The 19231-nt window shown below is 42.1% G+C and overlaps 1 protein-coding gene across 1 annotated transcript in view; it reads left to right on the top strand.

Moving 5' to 3' along the window:
* The window catches only part of LOC311137580 (alpha-N-acetylgalactosaminide alpha-2,6-sialyltransferase 5-like), a gene marked incomplete at its 5' end in the record, with an annotated part of 38708 nt that extends 21122 nt beyond the window's left edge, over nucleotides 1-17586 (top strand). The window contains 3 exons of the mRNA XM_084172091.1: nucleotides 9973-10385; nucleotides 14092-14199; nucleotides 16896-17586. Of these exons, the coding sequence (XP_084028217.1) occupies nucleotides 9973-10385; nucleotides 14092-14199; nucleotides 16896-17136 (762 nt within the window). The 3' untranslated portion in view covers nucleotides 17137-17586. The remainder of the gene's footprint in view (nucleotides 1-9972; nucleotides 10386-14091; nucleotides 14200-16895) is intronic.
* Nucleotides 17587-19231: the final 1645 nt, after the last annotated feature.

Genomic DNA, 19231 nt, shown 5'->3' with positions numbered 1-19231 from the left:
GAGACTCCCTCTCAATGATGCCCTTTACAAATACCAGTTATATAGAACACCAGACAAAAGCTCCAGAAACCCCTTCAAAAAGTAGTACCTGTAAAATTCCTAACAAAGCGAATCAGTGCATTCCTGCCTAACATATCAAAATCGCCCTCTTTGGCCTCAGGGGTGGAATGCTATTAATATTTTTCATAATTTCTTAATTAATAAAGATTATTTTTAAAAACCCGATGAAAATCCAGTGTTTCTACAGTATGTCAAACAGTTTTGTTATATTTCAGTCTTCTGTGATGTATATAAAGTGTAATATTGGGATGCAAACTCAAAACTGAATCCATTTCAACTCTATATCTGACATGGTACAGGTGTCTTCTTTTTTAAGCCCATAACCATGTGTGTGTCACGTCTCCTCCCGTTGCTCCCCTCCGGCGCTCTGATTCGCCGGTCTACTGAGCCACCGATCTGAGCGCACCACCTCGGCAACACTGGAATCGAAACCCAACGCACCCTAATCACCTCCAGCGCACCTGCACCTCATAATCTCATCACCACCCCTATATAGCCCTGGAATGTTCAGTGTTGTGTTGTGTGTGATTGTTAGTGTCATGTTGTGTACTCGCGCGTTGTTGTGCTCTTGCTCAGTGTTAAGTAAACCGTTACATTGTTGATTCCTTCCTCTTCGTATCTTCAGTACTCGTCATAGTGTGTGAGGTCTATAAGTAGATTTGTTTAAGACTACCAAGAATCGCTCTGTGACCCTGATTTAGCTCACTGCAGTAAAAGGTTAACCACATAACCTATTTTATTTTTACCTTTATTTAACTAGGCAAGTCAGTTAAGAACAAATTCTTATTTACAATGACAGCCTACACCGGCCAAACCCGGACGATGCTGGGCCAATTGTGTGCCGCCCTATGGTACTCCCAATCACGGCCGGTTGTGATACAGCCTGGAATCGAATCAGGGGGTCTGTAGTGACGCCTCAAGCGCTGAGATACTGTGCCTTAGACCACATAACCTATAGGCCTAGACAGAGGCTAGCTAGATCAATGCTCAACCGAACCACGGCTAACCTTATTGGACGTCATCCTCTGGATGTCATTAACACACGTAGCCCATTGGCTGTGCTGCTGCTGTAATTCCTCCTCACTGACAGACCATTTTCAAAAGGATCCCAGTCCTCATTAATCCAAGAGCACCACTAGATAGACAAGACCAATCAGAGCCTTGAGATAAGCTGACGGGAAGTAATGAATATCATCATCTTGTGAGAGGCAACTGTGTTGTCCATCTTGGATCTAAGTGGAAAGCTGCAGTTTTTGTTTCAAGTTTCAAGTTTTAGTATCACGTGCACAAGCAATGGTGTAAAGTACTTAAGTAAAAATACTTTAAAGTACTACTTAAGTCGTTTTTGGGGTATCTGTACTTTAGTATTTATATTGTTGACAACTTTTACTCCACTACATTCCAAAATAAAATAATGTACTTTAAACTCCATACATTTTCCCTGACACCCAAAAGTACTTGTTACATTTTGAATGCTTAGCAGGACAGGAAAATGGTCAAGTTCACGCACTTATCAAGAGAACATCCCTGGTCATCCCTACTGCCTCTGATCTGGCGGACACACTAAACACAAATGCTTTGTTATGACTGAGTGTTGGAGAGTGCCCCTGGCTATCCATCTAGTTTGCTTAATATAAGTAATTTGAAATGATTTATACTTTTACTTTTGATACTTAAGAATATTTTTGCAATTACATTTACTTTTGATACTTAAGTATATTTAAAACCAAATACTTTTAGACTTTTACTCAAGTAGTATTTTACTGGGTGACTTTCACCTCCTCCTCCATGCTTTACGGTGGGAACCACACATGCGGAGATCATCCGTTCACCCACACTGCGTCTCACAAAGACACGGCGGTTGGAACCAAAAATCTCAATTTTGGACTCCAGACCAAAGGACACATTTCCACTGGTCTAATGTCCATTGCTCGTGTTTCTTGGCCCAAGCAAGTCTCTTCTTCTATTGGTGTCCTTTAGGAGTGGTTTCTTTGCAGCAATTCAACCATGAAGGCCGGATTCACACTGTCTCCTCTGAACAGTTGATGTTGAGATGTGTCTGTTACTTGAACTCTGTGAAGCATTTATTTGGGCTGCAATTTTTGAGGCTGGTAACTCTAATGAACTTATCCTCTGCAGCAGAAGTAACTCTGGGTCTTCCATTCCTGTAGCGGTCCTCATGAGAGCCAGTTTTATCATAGCGCTTGATTGTTCAAAGTTCTTGAAATGTTCCGTTTTGACTGACCTGCATGTCTTAAAGTAATGATGGACTGTCGTTTCTCTTTGCTTAATTGAGCTGTTCTTGCCATAATATGGACTTGGTCTTTTACCAAATAGGGCTATCTTCTGTATACCACCCCTACCTTGTCACAACACAACTGATTGGCTCAAACGCATTAAGAAGGAAAGAAAATCCACAAATTAACTTTTAAGAAGGCACACCTGTTAATTGAAATGCATTCCAGGTGACTACCTCATGAAGCTGGTTGAGAGAATGCCAAGAGTGTGCAAAGCTGTCATCAAGGCAAAGGGTGGCTATTTGAAGAATCTCAAATATAAAATATATTTTGAATTGTTTAACACTTTTTTGGTTACTACATGATTCAATATGTGTTATTTCATAGTTTTGATGTCTTCACTATTATTCTACAATGTAGAAAATAGTAAAAATAAAGAAAAACCCTTGAATGAGTAGGTGTTCTAAAACTTTTGACCGGTAGTGTATATAATTGCAGTGGTATTTATCATTCATTTAAATGATCATAAATATAACAGAGTGGGCCTTTAACAAGGATTTGTCCACCGAAGTTTACTATCCCCTCTGAGGTTCCAGTGAGAATCAGGGCACTTTCATTTTATTTTTTATTTAACAAGGCAAGTCAGTTAAGAACAAATTCTTATTTACAATGACGGCCTACACCGGCCAAACCCGGACGACGCTGGGCCAATTGTGCGCTACCCTATGGGACTCCCAATCACGGCCGGTTGTGATACAGCCTGGAACCAGGGGGTCTGTAGTGACGCCTCAAGCACTGAGATGCAGTGCCTTAGACCTTGATCTTGATCCGTTATTCCACCACCTAAGGAAACAGAGAAAGTTTAGGGAGTCCTGTCTGAATGTGTCACTGGGAGAAAAGATGAATGAGTTTTAAACTGTGGTGAGGACTTTCTGTGTAATTAACACTTAAACTGCCGGGCCTCACTACCCCCCTTATTGCGCCAATGAGCAGCCATTTTGATTGAAACATTCTAACAGTAATAAATAAATGTAATAATGCTATTGGAAAAATTATCATTTGGTTGTGTTTATGAAGGTCTTGGGTAACATAACAATACAAAAAACTATGTATTTCAAGAACACAATAGCATTTTCATTAGTTTATGTTACTGTAGGTGATCTGCTGCTGCGTGCTCACGTGTGGAGCGCAAACGAACAGTGGTTACTCTTGGAAAAAGGTATATTTTCGAAATGGAGCTCATCTCTTTAATTTTGAGAGTTATTTGACAACGGTAAGTGTGTTGGAAACCTCTGAATCTGCTCTTTCTGATTTACATTTGAGTCATTTAGCAGACGCTCTTATCCAGAGCGATTTACAGGAGCAATTAGGGTTAAGTGCCTTCCTTAAAGGCACATCGACAGATTTTTCACCTAGTCGGCTCGGGGATTAGAACCAGCGACCTTTCGGTTACTGGCACAACGCTCTTACCCACTAAGCTACCTGCCGCCCCCTATATACACTATATACACTGAACAAAAATATAAATGCAACATGTAAAGTGTTGGTCCCATGTTTCGTGAGCTGAAATAAAAGATCCCAAAAATGTTCCATACGCACAAAAAGCTTATTTCTCCTATGTCAAGATAATCCATTCACCTGACAGGTGTGGCATATCAAGAAGCTGATTAAAAGGCATGATCATTACACAGGTGCACCTTGTGCTGGGGACAATAAAAGGCCACTCTAAAATGTGCAGTTTTGACACACAACACAATGCCACAGACAATGCTGAGTGAGCGTGCAATTGGCAGGCTGACTGCAGGAATGTCCACCAGAGCTGTTGCCAGAGAATGTAAGGTTAATTTTTCTATCGTAAGCTGCCTCCACGTTGTTTTAGAGAATTTGGCAGTACGTCAAACCGGCCTCACACCCGCAGACCACGTGTATGGCTACGGACAATGAACACAATTGCATTTTATTGATGGCAATTTGAATGCACAGAGATACCGTGATGAGATCCTGAGGCCCATTGTCGTGCCATTCATCCGCTGCCATAACCTCATGTTTCAGCATGATAATGCACGGCCCCATGTCGCAAGGATCTGTACCCAATTCCTGGAAGCTGAAAATGTCCCAGTTATTCCATGGCCTGCATACTCACCAGCCATGTCACCCATTGAGCATGTTTGGGATGCTTTGGATCGACGTGGACGACAGCGTGTTCCAGTTCCTGCCATTATCCATCAACTTCGCACAGCCATTGAAGAGGAGTGGGACAACATTCAACAGGCCACAATCAACACGCTGATCAACTCTATGCGAAGGAGATGTGGCGCGCTGCATGAGTCAAATTGTGGTCACACCAGATAGTGACTGGTTTTCTGATCCATACCCCTACCATTTTTTAAGGTATCTGTGACCAACAGATGCGTATCTGTATTCCCAGTCATGTGAAATCCATAGTAGGGCCTAATTTATTTATTTCAATTCACTGATTTCCTTATATGAACTCTAAAATCTGTAAAATTGTTGCATGTTGTGTTTATATTTTTGTTCAGTATAGAAATCAAAATGTCTTACCTGCATTTGACTCCTGTGGAAAAAATGACTTCTCCTCTTAAAACTGCTTAAAACACAAATTCTTGCATTCTAACAACATACATGTGTTGAAGAGACTTATTTAGGAAAAGTTGAGAACGGAGGGAGGCGTGACTTAAACGTTAGAATTTTTAATTCATATACAGTCAAAATGACTGCCTCTGCTTTTCTAGTGTTAATGGAGCTATGAGAATGCTGGTGCTCTGATCAAACCTTCTGTATTACATTAGTTAGAAGAAACAACTGTATTAACATTTAAAAGAGTCAGCAATTGCCAATCCATCTTAAAGGGACACTACAGTAAAACAATTTTGTTTGTCAGATGTTTTCAAACCTCAAAAGCGGTTTTATGTTGAGAGAAGTCCACGTCCCAGGCCATCTGTTTTGTAGATCCAGCAATATTTCACAACAGCAAATGAATGGAAAAGCACCATATGATTTCCTCCCTGTCTTCAAAGTCAAACGGGCTCCTCTGTTACACAGGTTCTGAATATTGGTATTTTTCAGAATTTTCTTAATCTGATCTAAAAACATAACCTACTATTTTTTTTTAGGTTAGTGTCATTGAGATAAACATCTATTTTTCAAGAGAGACCTGGTCCAACTAAGACATCAGCATGGGGGGAACAATGTTTAAGACAAAGATCAGACATTCTGTAACAAATTACAGACATAGACACACCCCAAAAAAAAAAATTTGATGTAGACACACATACATTTCAATTACAGAAACTTATAAGCGTCATAGATTTTTTAAAAATCTATCATATGTACCACCGCATCAAGTCCTAATGACAATCAAATTCTTCAGCAACATGCGAGTCAACCAAACTTTTAAACTCCTCCAAGGAAACAAGATCCTGGAGTTTCAAGCTGGTCTGGAGAGAATTCCAAGACCACGGAGCAGAGTAGCTAAAACACTTTTTGCCATGATCCGTTCTGATTTTAGGAACTGTTAAAAGTAAGTAGGAGTGAGACCGTAACTGGTATTTAGCAGAGATCATTTTCCCATAATGGCCTTATATATCATAATATACCAGTGTTTAAGCCTACGTAGAGGCAACAAAGACCAGCCAACAGCACTCACAGTGGTGTCTCATGATTCCCCTCGGCCCATCAAATGCCTCAACTCCGACATTTCCCCTGAGGTGGAGGCCTACTGTATCTATCCATCATAAAGGAAGGGCTCTGTGCTCCTAGTCTCACAAGTCAGACCATTGTTTCTGAAATATTACATGTACCAGAACTGCAAGACTGGAAATCGAGGCTACTGTCCGCCTTGGGTGCTGTGTATGAGTATTCTAGGAGGTAGCTAGCTAGACAGAAATAATGAGAGAAGCTAAATGGATGGCGTTGTTCTCAAAGCAATTACGATGCTGGTTTCCTGGGTAGAGTCTAAGCAGCATGATAGTGATCAGTTGCTGTGTGGCTGGTAACTGACTGGGTTGGAGCTGTACTCGTAACTGTATGTTGTGCTGTGAGCTCTGTGGTCTATTTATTGTAGCTCAGCTAATCTAATCTACTCCACATTAGAGTTATATGAAGGCTGAACCTGCCAACGTCCCACTACCATGCTAACTCTGGGGCCGTGTCCCAAATGGCACCCTATTCCCTACACAGAGCCCTGTGAGACCTGGCCAAAGGTAGTGCACTATATAGGGAATAGGGTGCCATTTGGGACGTACAGTTTGAGTGGAATAGGAATATTTTCTTGTTATGAATGATGGATGAGACAGACGGTCAAATTAGTCAAGTTCCTACTGCATACTGTAGGTAGGTGTGCTCATATTGAAATCACAATAGGTTGGTGGCACCTTAATTAGGGAGAACGGGCTCGTTCTAATGACTGGAGCGTAATGGGTGGAATGGTATCAAATACATCAAACACATAGCTTCTAGGTGTTTGATGCCATTCCATTTGCTCCGTTCCGGCCATTATTATGAGCCGTTCTCCCCCCATCAGCCTCCTGTGATTGAAATTGGTTCATAATGTAACACATCTAAAACGAACATGTGGAAATGCATCGATCCGCACAATTCTTATTAATTTTTGTTTAATTTCAAGACTTCAATCAGGTAACTTCCATAATGATGAATCTATGTAATAAGATTTGATTCAATAATCTGATGTTAGGTTCTAATCTATTATAGTCCCGTGTAGCTCAGTTGGTAGAGCATGGTGCTTGCAACGCCAGGGTTGTGGTTTCGATTTCCATGGGGGAAGTTGCTCTGGATAAGAGCGTCTGTTAAATGATGAAAATGTAATCAGGTACAGGCGGAGACTGTCAAAGCTAAAACCAGATTTATTACCCCAACTGGATGCTTCAGCTGAATTGCAAAGTCACATAAAGGCAAGTGGGCTGAATGGCTCTGTTTCTCCTGCTTGATTTACACTTCCTTTTCTTCATATGCAAAGTCTGATAAAGGAAAGTGGGCCAGTAGAGTGGGCCGGAAGCGCTGTATGGCTCTGTTTATTTCTCTACATCCTGTTATTTTTACTTCGACGTTGACCGCAATCTTGCCGTTTCGTACAGAAACTAGAACTTGCTGAACAGTAACTCAACCGTGACTTTGTCCTAACCCAGACAGATGCCTTCTATCCACTTGTGCAACACATGTTTATACAACCCTTGCAGACATACTTGCCCAACAGAGACAAACTCCTTCTTTACTGTCCCATTCGTCTATATGTAACACACATAAGTTCAACCCATAACAAGATGACTACTACTGATAAACTAGTAGTACAGGGAAAAGGACTCAGGTCACACGGCTGCCAACAGTGTTGTTTGAGAATCCTTGGTTTCTCCTCTTAAGCATTCTCAGTTTCAACCTTTTCCTCAGAATTAAGTTGATAAGTCATTGCTATATCCACGTAGAATCATTGAGCTGACAGAAGCTCTGGGCACAGACTGTCAAAGACAATTTAGTCCCTGATGCTCCAGGCCACAAGTAGGATACATGAATAGAGTTGAACGTCATTGCTTGGGCAATGTCTGCATTTGCTGCCCTGATATTCCTTAATGTAATATAAAAACAATTCCATTATGTCAAATCCAAATATCAGACAAACATAGTCAGTTCAGGTAAAGAAAGCAACACAGCCTCAGAAAGCCGCAGAGATCAGAGACAAAGAACAAGCTACCAGTAAAAAACTGTTGCGTTTCATTAGAAGTGACAGGCATGAAGACCTACCGACAGGGAAAATACTGGAACTAAACCAACATGAATTACACGTCTGCCATCATTTTCTTGTATTGCATTGTACTGCATTAAGTAGGAATTAGTAAGAAGAGTGGTTTGTCTTGCCATGGGGAGTGTGTTCCATATCTGCAGACATAAAGAAGAAAGAAGATATAAACATTATGTCCTCCCGAGTTATTTTTGTAGCGCGGCAGGAGATTGTGTAGGCTATAATCAGGTGGCTGGGCGTGTAATTATTTATTGTCTACATGTAGGATGTCTGGCTAGCACAAAGGAACGATACATCCACACTATTGCTAGGAAAAAGGCTATAGTTAGAAATTAAAATTCACATCCTGTGATGCATGTTACCATAATAGGAGTACCCGGATCACTCATCCGGACACATCGGGAAGGAGAAGACAACCTCAGGCTGCAGGCATTTCATTATCTTTTTTTTATTTGTTTTGGTTTATTCATTATCTTTTTTTACTCGATATACAAACTTATACATACGAACAACAATTTACAGACGCACACAAACAATGACTTATTCTCATCTACCCAGACCCGCATGCTCACACCCCCATCCCTAGTACCTGCATTAGTGTTTGCCACTTGGCCTTAAATTGTATCCATTTGTTTTTCTCTGTCGCCCATGCTTTTTAAATATTTAAATAATAAATCATAAAAAAAATTCCATTGTGTTAATGATGGCGGATTCATTGATTTCCACTTTTTTAGTATACGTTTTTTCAAGATGAGTGATTTACATTTAACATTGTAGTCATTTAGCAGACGCTCTTATCCAGAGCGACTTACAGTTAGTGAGTGCATACATTTTCATACTGTGATGAAGAGAATCGTCCAGCCCATTGGGTATCTCACTACACCCCCATATGACATGTCTTGAAATATGCAGACAGACGGATTAAAAGTACATTTACATTGTAATACTTCTGACAGCCAACTTTCTAGCTCCGCCCCAAACTTCCTGACTTTTTTCTTCTTCATTATCTTCTGTCTTCATTATCTTCTGTCTTCATTATCTTCTGTCTTCATTATCTTCTGTGTCTTCACACACACTTCCCACATCGTGCTCAGGGCCATCTCCATTTCCTCTAAGTTTCCCTTGGTAATTAATATGTGTGCAATCACAGAGATTATAGGAAGAAATGTGTAAACAGTAGAGTGGGATCAGGAGGCAGTGAGGCAGTGAAGTCGGTAATCTCCCCTGTATGTATACAGTATATGAATGTATGCACAAGGCCCACAGGCCCCAGTCAAGCAGGAAGCCCAGAGTACAGCTCTGAATGCCAATGGGCCTCTGCATTAAGCCTTAGAATAATTCATGAGCGGGTCTCAGGGTTTTTACTATTAGAGATGGATGCCGTTTTGCCTGGCCTTGTACTCTGTGCTGTAGCAGGTATTGATTGTGCTGTTGGATTTTGGACAGTACAGTTTTCCTCTTGGCAGGGAGATCTGAATCTGATGCCATGGATCTCACTCCTCCATGTGTCCATTGACCTCGATGACAGAGAGGGAGGATTGCATTCAATTTTAAACACTTGTACTTATTTTGTTAAAGGCATAGGTAGATACTCAGCCAAAATGTACTCGGTGAATATGGTCTCATATTCTATTGAATGATAAAGGATTGTGTGATTCCTGTAGAAGACCCTTTGGGCTTTGCTCGGCCCCAGAGAGTGCAGATTCTGTTTGAAAACTTCAAACATGCATCCTTATTTGCAATGTGGTGGGTACCGTGCTTTCACTTGTCCAATGCTGTTAGCTACATAATTTCAGGGCAAGGAAAGAAGGAAGCATGCATTTTTTATGTTGTTTAATGGCCACTGTAACCCCTGATCTCACTGTACTATACCGTCTTTGACCTATTGACCTTCCCCCCCAGCCTCTGAGGATGCACTGTAACTGCTGTGCCCTGGTGTCCAGCTCGGGCCACCTTACCGGCAGCAACCGCGGGGAGGAAATCGACCGCACCGAGTGCGTCATCCGCATGAACAATGCCCCGAACGGAAACAATTTCCATCAGGATGTGGGCCGGCGCACTAGCCTGCGCGTCATCGCCCACTCCAGCGTGCAGAGGGTGCTGCAGAGCCAGCAGGAGCTGCTCAACGCCAACCAGGACTCGGTCTTCCTGTTCTGGGGACCCACCAGCTCCATGCGGCGCGACGGCAAAGGCAGTGTCTTCAACAACCTGCGTCTGGTCAACCAGCTGCTTCCCAAGCTCAAGGTCTATGTCATCTCCCACCTCAAGATGCTGGAGTTTGACGAGCTCTTCAAAAATGAAACGGGAAAAGACAGGTAGGATTTTGACGTTTTGACCCTTGGGTCAATAATATCATTGGGTTTTGACTTTGTGAATCTGACTGTCCAATTCTGGTCAAGGATGACTTCTGAAGAATACAGTCACTGTGTTTGAGGACTTGAATCAAGATTAGCCAGGGAAGCCGAATGCATTGTTTTCAGTGCTCTTGAGCATACATATTCTAATACACAATTTAAAAGACATACATATTCTAAAACACATTTTAATACACATACATATTCTAATACACATACACATTCTAATTTAAAAGCTGCTGTCGAGCATTTTTGACGCTCTTAACAAAAGACTAAGTAAGAAATCCCAACAACCACCCGACCACTCACAGTATCATTAATGGGATTTAGTTCAAAGCACTCTGAATATATGTTGAAGACTCAAGAGGATGTAGTGTAGAGCAAGGGGATACGAGAGTCCAATTGAAGCTCACGATGCAGCTAGAGAGACTATCTGTAAGTACAATAACACTGTCCCGAATAAAAACCATGGCTGAATCACGTTGTGAATGGTAGAGGTAGAAGAAGAAACAACAATGACTGTTTTTACCTCGACACAACTGTGAACACAATGTTGTGAAAAGTTAACAGCTACAGTGCATTGCAAAAGTATTCATACCTTTGGATTTCTTCACGTTTTATTTTGTTACGAATGGGATTACAATTGATTTAATTGTAACGTTTCGTTAATATTCTCCTCAAAATACTCTGTAATGTCAAAGTGGAAGAAAAAACTTATTTTTATTTTTATTAATAATACAAATTTGATATCTAAAATATAGTGGTTGTTTAGGCCAGCCTAAATTAGTTCACGAGTAAAATGTGGCTTAACAAATCACATAATAAGTTGCATGGACTCACTCTGTGTAAAATAATAGGGGTTGACAGATTCATAAAAGCCTCATATAGAAGGGCAGTGATTGGTAGATGGGTAACAATAACAAATCAGACATTGAATATCTCTTTAAGCATGGTCAAGTTAGTAATTATGCTGTGGATTATGTATTAAACCAACCAGACACAACAAAGATACAGTCGTCCTTCTGAACTGAGCAGCAGGACAGGAATGAACTGCTCCATGAGGCCATTGGCCACGGTTACAGAGTTAAATGGCTTTGATGGGAGAAAACTGAGGATGGATCAACAACATTGTAGCGACTCCACAATAATGACTTAAATTACAGCGTGAAAAGAAGAATACAAATATATTTATTAAAAATATTACAAAACATGCATCCTGTGTGCAACAAGGCACCAAAGTAATACTGAAAAAATTAAAAATTAAAAAAGGGAATACACTTTTTGGCCTAAATGCAAAGCCTTATGTTTGGGGCAAATCCTATACAACACATCACTGAGTAACTGCCTCCTTATTTTCAAGCATGGTGGTGGCTGCATCATGGTATGGGTATGCTTGACATTGGCAAATACTGTGGCATTTTTCAGGATAAAAAGAAACGGGATGGAGCTAAGCACAGACAAAATCCTAAAGGAAAACCTGCTTCAGTCTGCTTTCCAACGGACACTGGGAGATTCATTCACCTTTCAGCAGGACAATAACCTACACACAAGGCCAAATAATCACTGGAGTTGCTTACCAAGAAGACAGTGAATGTTTCTGAGTGGCTAAGTTACAGTTTTGACTTAAATCTGCTTGAAAATCTATGGCAAGACTTGAAAATTGCTGTCTATCCATGATCCTCAACATCTTGACGGAGCTTGAAGAATTATAAAAGTAGTATTGGGCTAATATTGCACAAGCCAGGTGTGTAAAGTGCTTATTTGTCTTTATTATGGATCCCCATTAGCTGATGCCAAGGCAGCAGCTACTCTTCCTGGGGTCCAGCAAAATTAAGGCAGTTCATAAAATTTTAAAAACATTACAATACATTCACAGATTTCACAACACACTGTGTGCCCTCAGGCCCCTACTCCACCACTACCACATATCTACAGTACAAAAATCCATGTGTACATGTGTGTATAGTGCGCATGTTATCGTGTGTGTGTATGCATGTGTCTGCGCCTATGTTTGTGTTGCTTCACAGTCCCCGCTGTTCCATAAGATGTTTTTTTATCCGTTTTTTAAATCTAATTGTACTACTTTCATCAGTTACTTGATGTGGAATAGAGTTCCATGTAGTCATGACTCTATGTAGTACTGTTCGCCTCCCATAGTCTGTTCTGGACTTGGGGACTGTGAAGAGACCTCTGGTGGCATGTCTTGTGGGGTATGCATGGGTGACCGAGCTGTGCGCCAGTAGCTCAAACAGACAGCTCAGTGCACCCAACATGTCAACACCTCTCATAAACACAAGTAGTGATAAAGTCAATCTCTCCTCCACTTTGAGCCAGGAGAGATCGACATGCATATTATGTTAGCTCTCTGTGTACATCCAAGGGCCAGCCGTGCTGCCCTGTTCTGAGCCAATTGCAATTTTCATAAGTCCTTTTTTGTTGCACCTGACCACACGACTGAACAGTAGTCCAGGTGTGACAAAACTAGGGCCTTTAGGACCTGCCTTGTTGATAGTGCTGTTGAGAAGGTAGAGTGGCACTTTATTATGGACATACTTCTCCCCATCTTAGCTACTGTTGTATCAATATGTTTTGACCATGACAGTTTACAATCCAGGGTTACTCCAAGCAGTTTAATCACCTCAGCTTAGAGACTTAGAGTTGAATACTTATGCAACGACAATATTTTAGTTATTTAATTTATATTAATCAAAAACAAAAAACAAAAAAACATTTCTTCCACTTTGACATTACAGAGTATTTTGTGTGGATTGATGACATACAAAAAAAATTGTGTTCCCACTTTTGAACACAATCAAAGTTGAATAATTCCAATGAATGTGAATACACAATGTTGCTGTGTATGTTGGATGTGTGCTATATCAATGTCTGCTCAACTCTCCTCTGGCAAACTGCAGTTATCCCAGTCAGTCAGTCAGGTACAGCGTCATAAGCTTGGTAGCAAGCCTACAGTAAGTGACGCTTAAACATTTATGTCATAGGAAGCCAACCCAACGTACTAATCATTAATAGATGCTGACAGATTAGCGACTAGCAATCCAAATTAGCCGTGTCTCCAGCAGCTACATGACAGGTACATATGCTACGATGCTACAAGATAATTGGTGTCTTCATTAACTGTTGACAGGAAGTTACAGAAGCGCTACACTGCCTCACAAGATGATGTCACTGAGTCAGAGCTGGGAGCAGAAACCGATTACAGGTCCTACCAGACTCTCACTGGCTGGCACTCTCCCTGGCACTCTATCTGGCAGATAGCACACAGGATGAGCCCAGACAGGAGTGGCACCACTGCCAGCTGGGATATCCCCCAGTGCCCATCGAGGGGCTGGTATGGCTGGCAGGTCTGGCAGGTCCATGCAGCCCCGACAAACTAGCCTTGACGGCTCAGTAGATGAGAGGGCTCCATATTACAGGGGGCACCGGTTTGATGGCTGTTTATTGGCCTTGAAACCGCCATTTCATGTAAAATCATTTAAATTAGAAATATGGCAGTGTGAAAACTTATGGTATTCAAAATTAACCAATAAATTGAGGGCCTTGGCCAGAATGGATGTCACTGCGAGCACCACATAGGGAAGTTTTGTCATGATTACCATTTTATACATTTTGTTGAACATGTCTTGTTTCCATTCACCTTCTCATCCAGGAAGACCTCTAACACGTGGCTGAGCACTGGCTGGTTCACAATGGCCATTGCCCTGGAACTCTGTGACAGGGTCAATGTCTATGGCATGGTGTCTCCGGACTTCTGCAGGTGGGTTGGGTTCTGCACAGTGTGAGAGTTGCAGAGTTCATTGAAAATAATGACATTGTTGATTAGATACTGTGCTTTTTAAAATTAATTAGGCAATTTTTCTTGAACAATATGGTCTATCCACTAGAAACACATGGACAATATGGACACAGATATAAAAAATGAATACTATATATATGTATATATATACTATATACAGTGCCTTGCAAAAACATTCATCCCTGTTCGCGTTTTTCCTGTTTTGTTGCATTACAACCTGTAATTTAAATGGATTTGTATTTGATTTCATGTAATGGACATACACAAAATAGTCCAAATTGGTGAAGTGAAATGAAAAAAATTACTTGTTTAAAAAAATTCAAAAAAATAAATAACTGAAAAGTGGTGCGTGCATATGTATTCACCCTCTTTGCTATGAAGCCCCTAAATAAGATCTGGTGCAACCAATTAGCTTCGGAAGTCACATAATTAGTTAAATAAAGTCCACCTGTGTGCAATCTAAATGTCACATGATCTGTCACATGATCTCAGTATATATACACCTGTTCTGAAAGGCCCCAGAGTCTGCAACACCACTAAGCAAGGGGCACCACCAAGCAAGCGGCACCATGTAGACCAAGGAGCTCTCCAAACAGGTCAGGGACAAAGTTGTGGAGAAGTACAGATCAGGGTTGGGTTATAAAAAAATATCAGAAACTTTGAACATACCACGGAGCACCATTAAATCCATTATTAAAAATGAAAAGAATATGGCACCACAACAAACCTGCCAAGAGAGGGCCGCCCACCAAAACTCACAGACCAGGCAAGGAGGGCATTAATCAGAGAGGCAACAAAGAAACCAAAGATAACCCTGAAGGAGCTGCAAAGCTCCACAGCGGAGATTGGAGTATCTGTCCATAGGACCACTTTAAGCCGTACACTCCACAGAGCTGGGCATTACGGAAGAGTGGCCAGAAAAAAGCCATTGCTTAAAGAAAAAAATAAGCAAAACGTTTGGTGTTCGCCAAAATGCATGTGGGAGACTCCCCAAACATATGGAAGAAGGTACTCTGGTCAGATGAGACTAAAATTGAGCTTTTTGGCCATCAAGGAAAACGCTATGTCTGGCGCAAACCCAACACCTCTCATCACCCCGAGAACACCATTCCTACAGTGAAGCGTGGTGGTGGCAGCATCATGCTGTGGGGATGTTTTTTATCAGCAGGGACTGGGAAACTGGTCAGAATTGAAGGAATGATGGATGGTGCTAAATACAGGGAAATTCTTGAGGGAAACCTGTTTCAGTCTTCCAGAGATTTGAGGTTGGGACGGAGGTTCACCTTCCAGCAGGACAATGACCCTAAGCATACTGCTAAAACAACACTCGAGTGGTTTAAGGGGAAACATTTAAATGTATTGGAATGGCCTAGTCAAAGCCCAGACCTCAATCCAATTGAGAATCTGTGTTATTTACATTTACATTTACGTCATTTAGCAGACGCTCTTATCCAGAGCGATTTACAAATTGGACTGACTTAAAGATTGCTGTACACCAGCGGGGGGGGGGGGGGGGGGGGGGGGTGAATAGTTATGCACGCTCAAGTGCTGTTTCTTTTTCTTATTTTTTGTTTGTTTCACAATAAAAATTATTTTGCATCTTCAAAGTGGTAGGCATGTTGTGTAAATCAAATGATACAAACCCCCCAAAATCAATTTTAATTCCAGGTTGTAAGGCAACAAAATAGGAAAAATGCCAAGGGGGGTGAATACTTTCACAAGCCACTGTACTAATATACAGTATATGAATGCATTTTTTTTTATTTGAGTATTAATTACTGAAAATTCCATAGGCAACTATCACTAGTATTACTATTATTATTATTATGAATATTTATGTTCTGGCAAATACAATGTACATGCTTGTGTCCTGAATATCCTGACTGCATAGATAAATGTTTTTATTGTCACATACACTGGATAGGTGCAGTGAAATGTGTTGTTTTACAGGGTCAGCCATAGTAGTACAGCACCCCTGGAACAAATGAGGTTTAAGTGCCTTGCTCAAGGTCACAGACAGATGTTTCACCTTGTCGGCTCGGGTATTCAAACCAGTGACCTTTTGGTTACTGGCCCAACGCTCTAACCTGCCGCCTGTAGATTGATGGAAGATTACAGTAACTCCAGATATTAAGCTGATATCCATAGGCAGGTCCATGGGACCATATCAAATGTCTGTGCTGTGTGAATGATTAATGCTGGCTCAAACGCCCCTCTGTCTGCTGGCTCAAACTCCCCTCTGAGGCCTGAGCCTACTGAGTGTAGTACTGTCAGGATCATCACAGGGATCATAGGACTAGCTTTGATGAGCACAGGGCTCTCATGGCTAAGAAATATTTTTATGATATCTCTCTCATCTCTCTCGTTCTCTCTATCGCTCTCTCTCTCTCTCTCCCTCCCTCCCTCCCTCCCTCCCTCCCTCCCTCCCTCCCTCCTCTCTCTCTCTCTCTCTCTCTCTCTCTCTCTCTCTCTCTCTCTCTCTCTCTCTCTCACACGCACACTCTCCCTCTTTCTCTCTGTTAATCTATCTCTCCGTCACTCCCCTGCCCATTCTCACTGTCTGTCTTCCCCCTCTTCCATTTCCTCCCTCAAACTTCTCCCCACTTCTCCCTTCATATCCCCCTTTCTCCCTCTCTCTTCTCATCCTCTTTTCACAGGACTCCCTCCCATCTCTCAGTGCCGTATCATTACTATGAGCCCTCTGGGCCCGACGAGTGCTCGATGTATCTCTCCCACGAGCACAACCAGCACGGCAGCCACCACCGCTTCATCACGGAGAAAACGGTGTTCGCCAACTGGGCCCAGAAGTATGACATCCACTTCTACCAGCCAGACTGGAGCCCGTCCTCTACTCTCAATGGAAGCAGCTCACACACACCTGCTCCAGCTGTCTCCTGATATCAGACAAACAGACAGACAGAAAGGTCCCCAGGACCTGGGGAAGACATGGCTGTGTGTTTGGCCTCCACATGCTGATATTCACCATCCTCTCCCTGTGTCCCATATGGGAGTGTCTGGAAGGAGTGGAACAGTACGAGCTGCTGCTGGAGAAGTACACTTCAAGGACGTGGGTAGCTGCTTTCTTAATGGCAGCGTACACCCATGAGGATCTGTTTCGAGAATGTGTTTAGTACTGTGTTGATCATTTGTGTGGTGTTTCATACCAGAACCATTTATTTGATGTTTCAACAATAGCATTTTGTTACTGTATATTACCCAAAGACTGAAATGTACACTACCGGTCAAAAGTTTTAGAACACCTACTCATTGAAGGGTTTTTCTTTATTTTTACTATTTTCTACATTGTAGAATAATAGTGAAGACATCAAAACTATTAAATAACACATATGGAATCATGTAGTAACCACAAAAGTGTTGAATAAATCAAAATATATTTTATATTTGAGATTCTTTAAATAGCAACCCTTTGCCTTGATGACAGCTTTGCACACTCTTTTCGGCATTCTCTCAACCAGCTTCATGAGGAATGATTTTGAATGCATTTCAATTAACAGGTGTGTCTTGTTAAAAGTTAATTTGTGGAATTTCTTTCCTTCTTAATGCGTTTGAGCCAATCAGTTGTGACAAGGTAGGGGGGTATACAGAAGATAGCCCTATTTGGTAAAAGACCAAGTCCATATTATGGCAAGAACAGCTCAAATAAGCAAAGAGAAACAAAAAGAAACAACAGTCCATCATTACTTTAAGAAATGAAGGTCAGTCAGTACGGAACATTTCAAGAACTTTGAACGTTTCTTCAAGTGCAGTCGCAAAAACCATAAAGCGCCATGATGAAACTGGCTCTCATGAGGACCGCCACAGGAATGGAAGACCCAGAGTTACCTCTGCTGCAGAGGATAAGTTAATTATAGTTACCAGCCTCAGAAATTGCAGCCCAAATAAATGCTCAAGTAGTTCAAGTAACAGCCCGCCGACGAACCATCAAACAGGCAAAGAGTCAATACAGGACTAAGATTGAATCGTACTACACCGGCTCCAACGCTCATCGGATGTGGCAGGGCTTGCAAACTATTACAGACTACAAAGGGAAGCACAGCTGCGAGCTGCCCAGTGACACGAGCCTACCAGACAAGCTAAATCACTTCTATACTCACTTCGAGGCAAGCAACACTGAAGCATGCATGAGAGCATCAGCTGTTCCGGATGACTGTGATCACGCTCTCTGTAGCCGATGTGAGTAAGACTTTTAAGCAGGTCAACATTCACAAGGCCACAGGGCCAGACACATTACCAGGACGTTTACTCCGAGCATGCGCTGACCAACTGGCAAGTGTCTTCACTGGCATTTTCAACATGTCCCTGACTGAGTCTGTAATACCAACATGTTTCAAGCAGTTCCTGTGCCCAAGAACACTAATATAACCTGCCTAAATGACTACCGACCCGTAGCACTCACGTCTGTAGCCATGAAGTGCTTTGAAAGGCTGGTCCTGGCTCACATCAACACCATTATCCCAGAAACCCTAGACCCGATCCAATTTGCATACCGCCCCAACAGATCCACAGATGATGCAATCTCTATTGCACTCCACACTGCCCTTTCCCACCTGGACAAGTGGAACACCTATGTGAGAATGCTATTCATTGACTACAGCTCAGCGTTCAACACCATAGTGCCTTCAAAGCTCATCACTAAGCTAAGGACCCTGGGACTAAACACCTCCCTCTGCAACTGGATCCTGGACTTCCTGACGGGCCGCCCCCAGGTGGTAAGGGTAGGTAACAACACATCTGCCACGCTGATCCTCAACACGGGGGCCCCTCAGGGGTGCGTCCTCAGTCCCCTCCTGTACTCCCTGTTCACCCATGACTGCATGGTCAGGCACAACTCCAACACCATCATTAAGTTTGCCGATGACGCAACAGTGGTAGGCCTGATCACCGACAACGATGAGACAGCCTATAGGGAAGAGGTCAGAGACATTGCCATGTGGTGCCAGGATAACAATCTCTCCCTCAACGTGATCAAGAC

This window comes from Coregonus lavaretus, assembly GCF_964263955.1.
Source record: "Coregonus lavaretus genome assembly, chromosome: 11".
In the NCBI taxonomy this organism is placed as follows: Eukaryota; Metazoa; Chordata; class Actinopteri; order Salmoniformes; family Salmonidae; genus Coregonus; species Coregonus lavaretus.
Note: the sequence above shows the minus strand (reverse complement) of the source record. Positions and strands in the feature narration are given on the sequence as shown.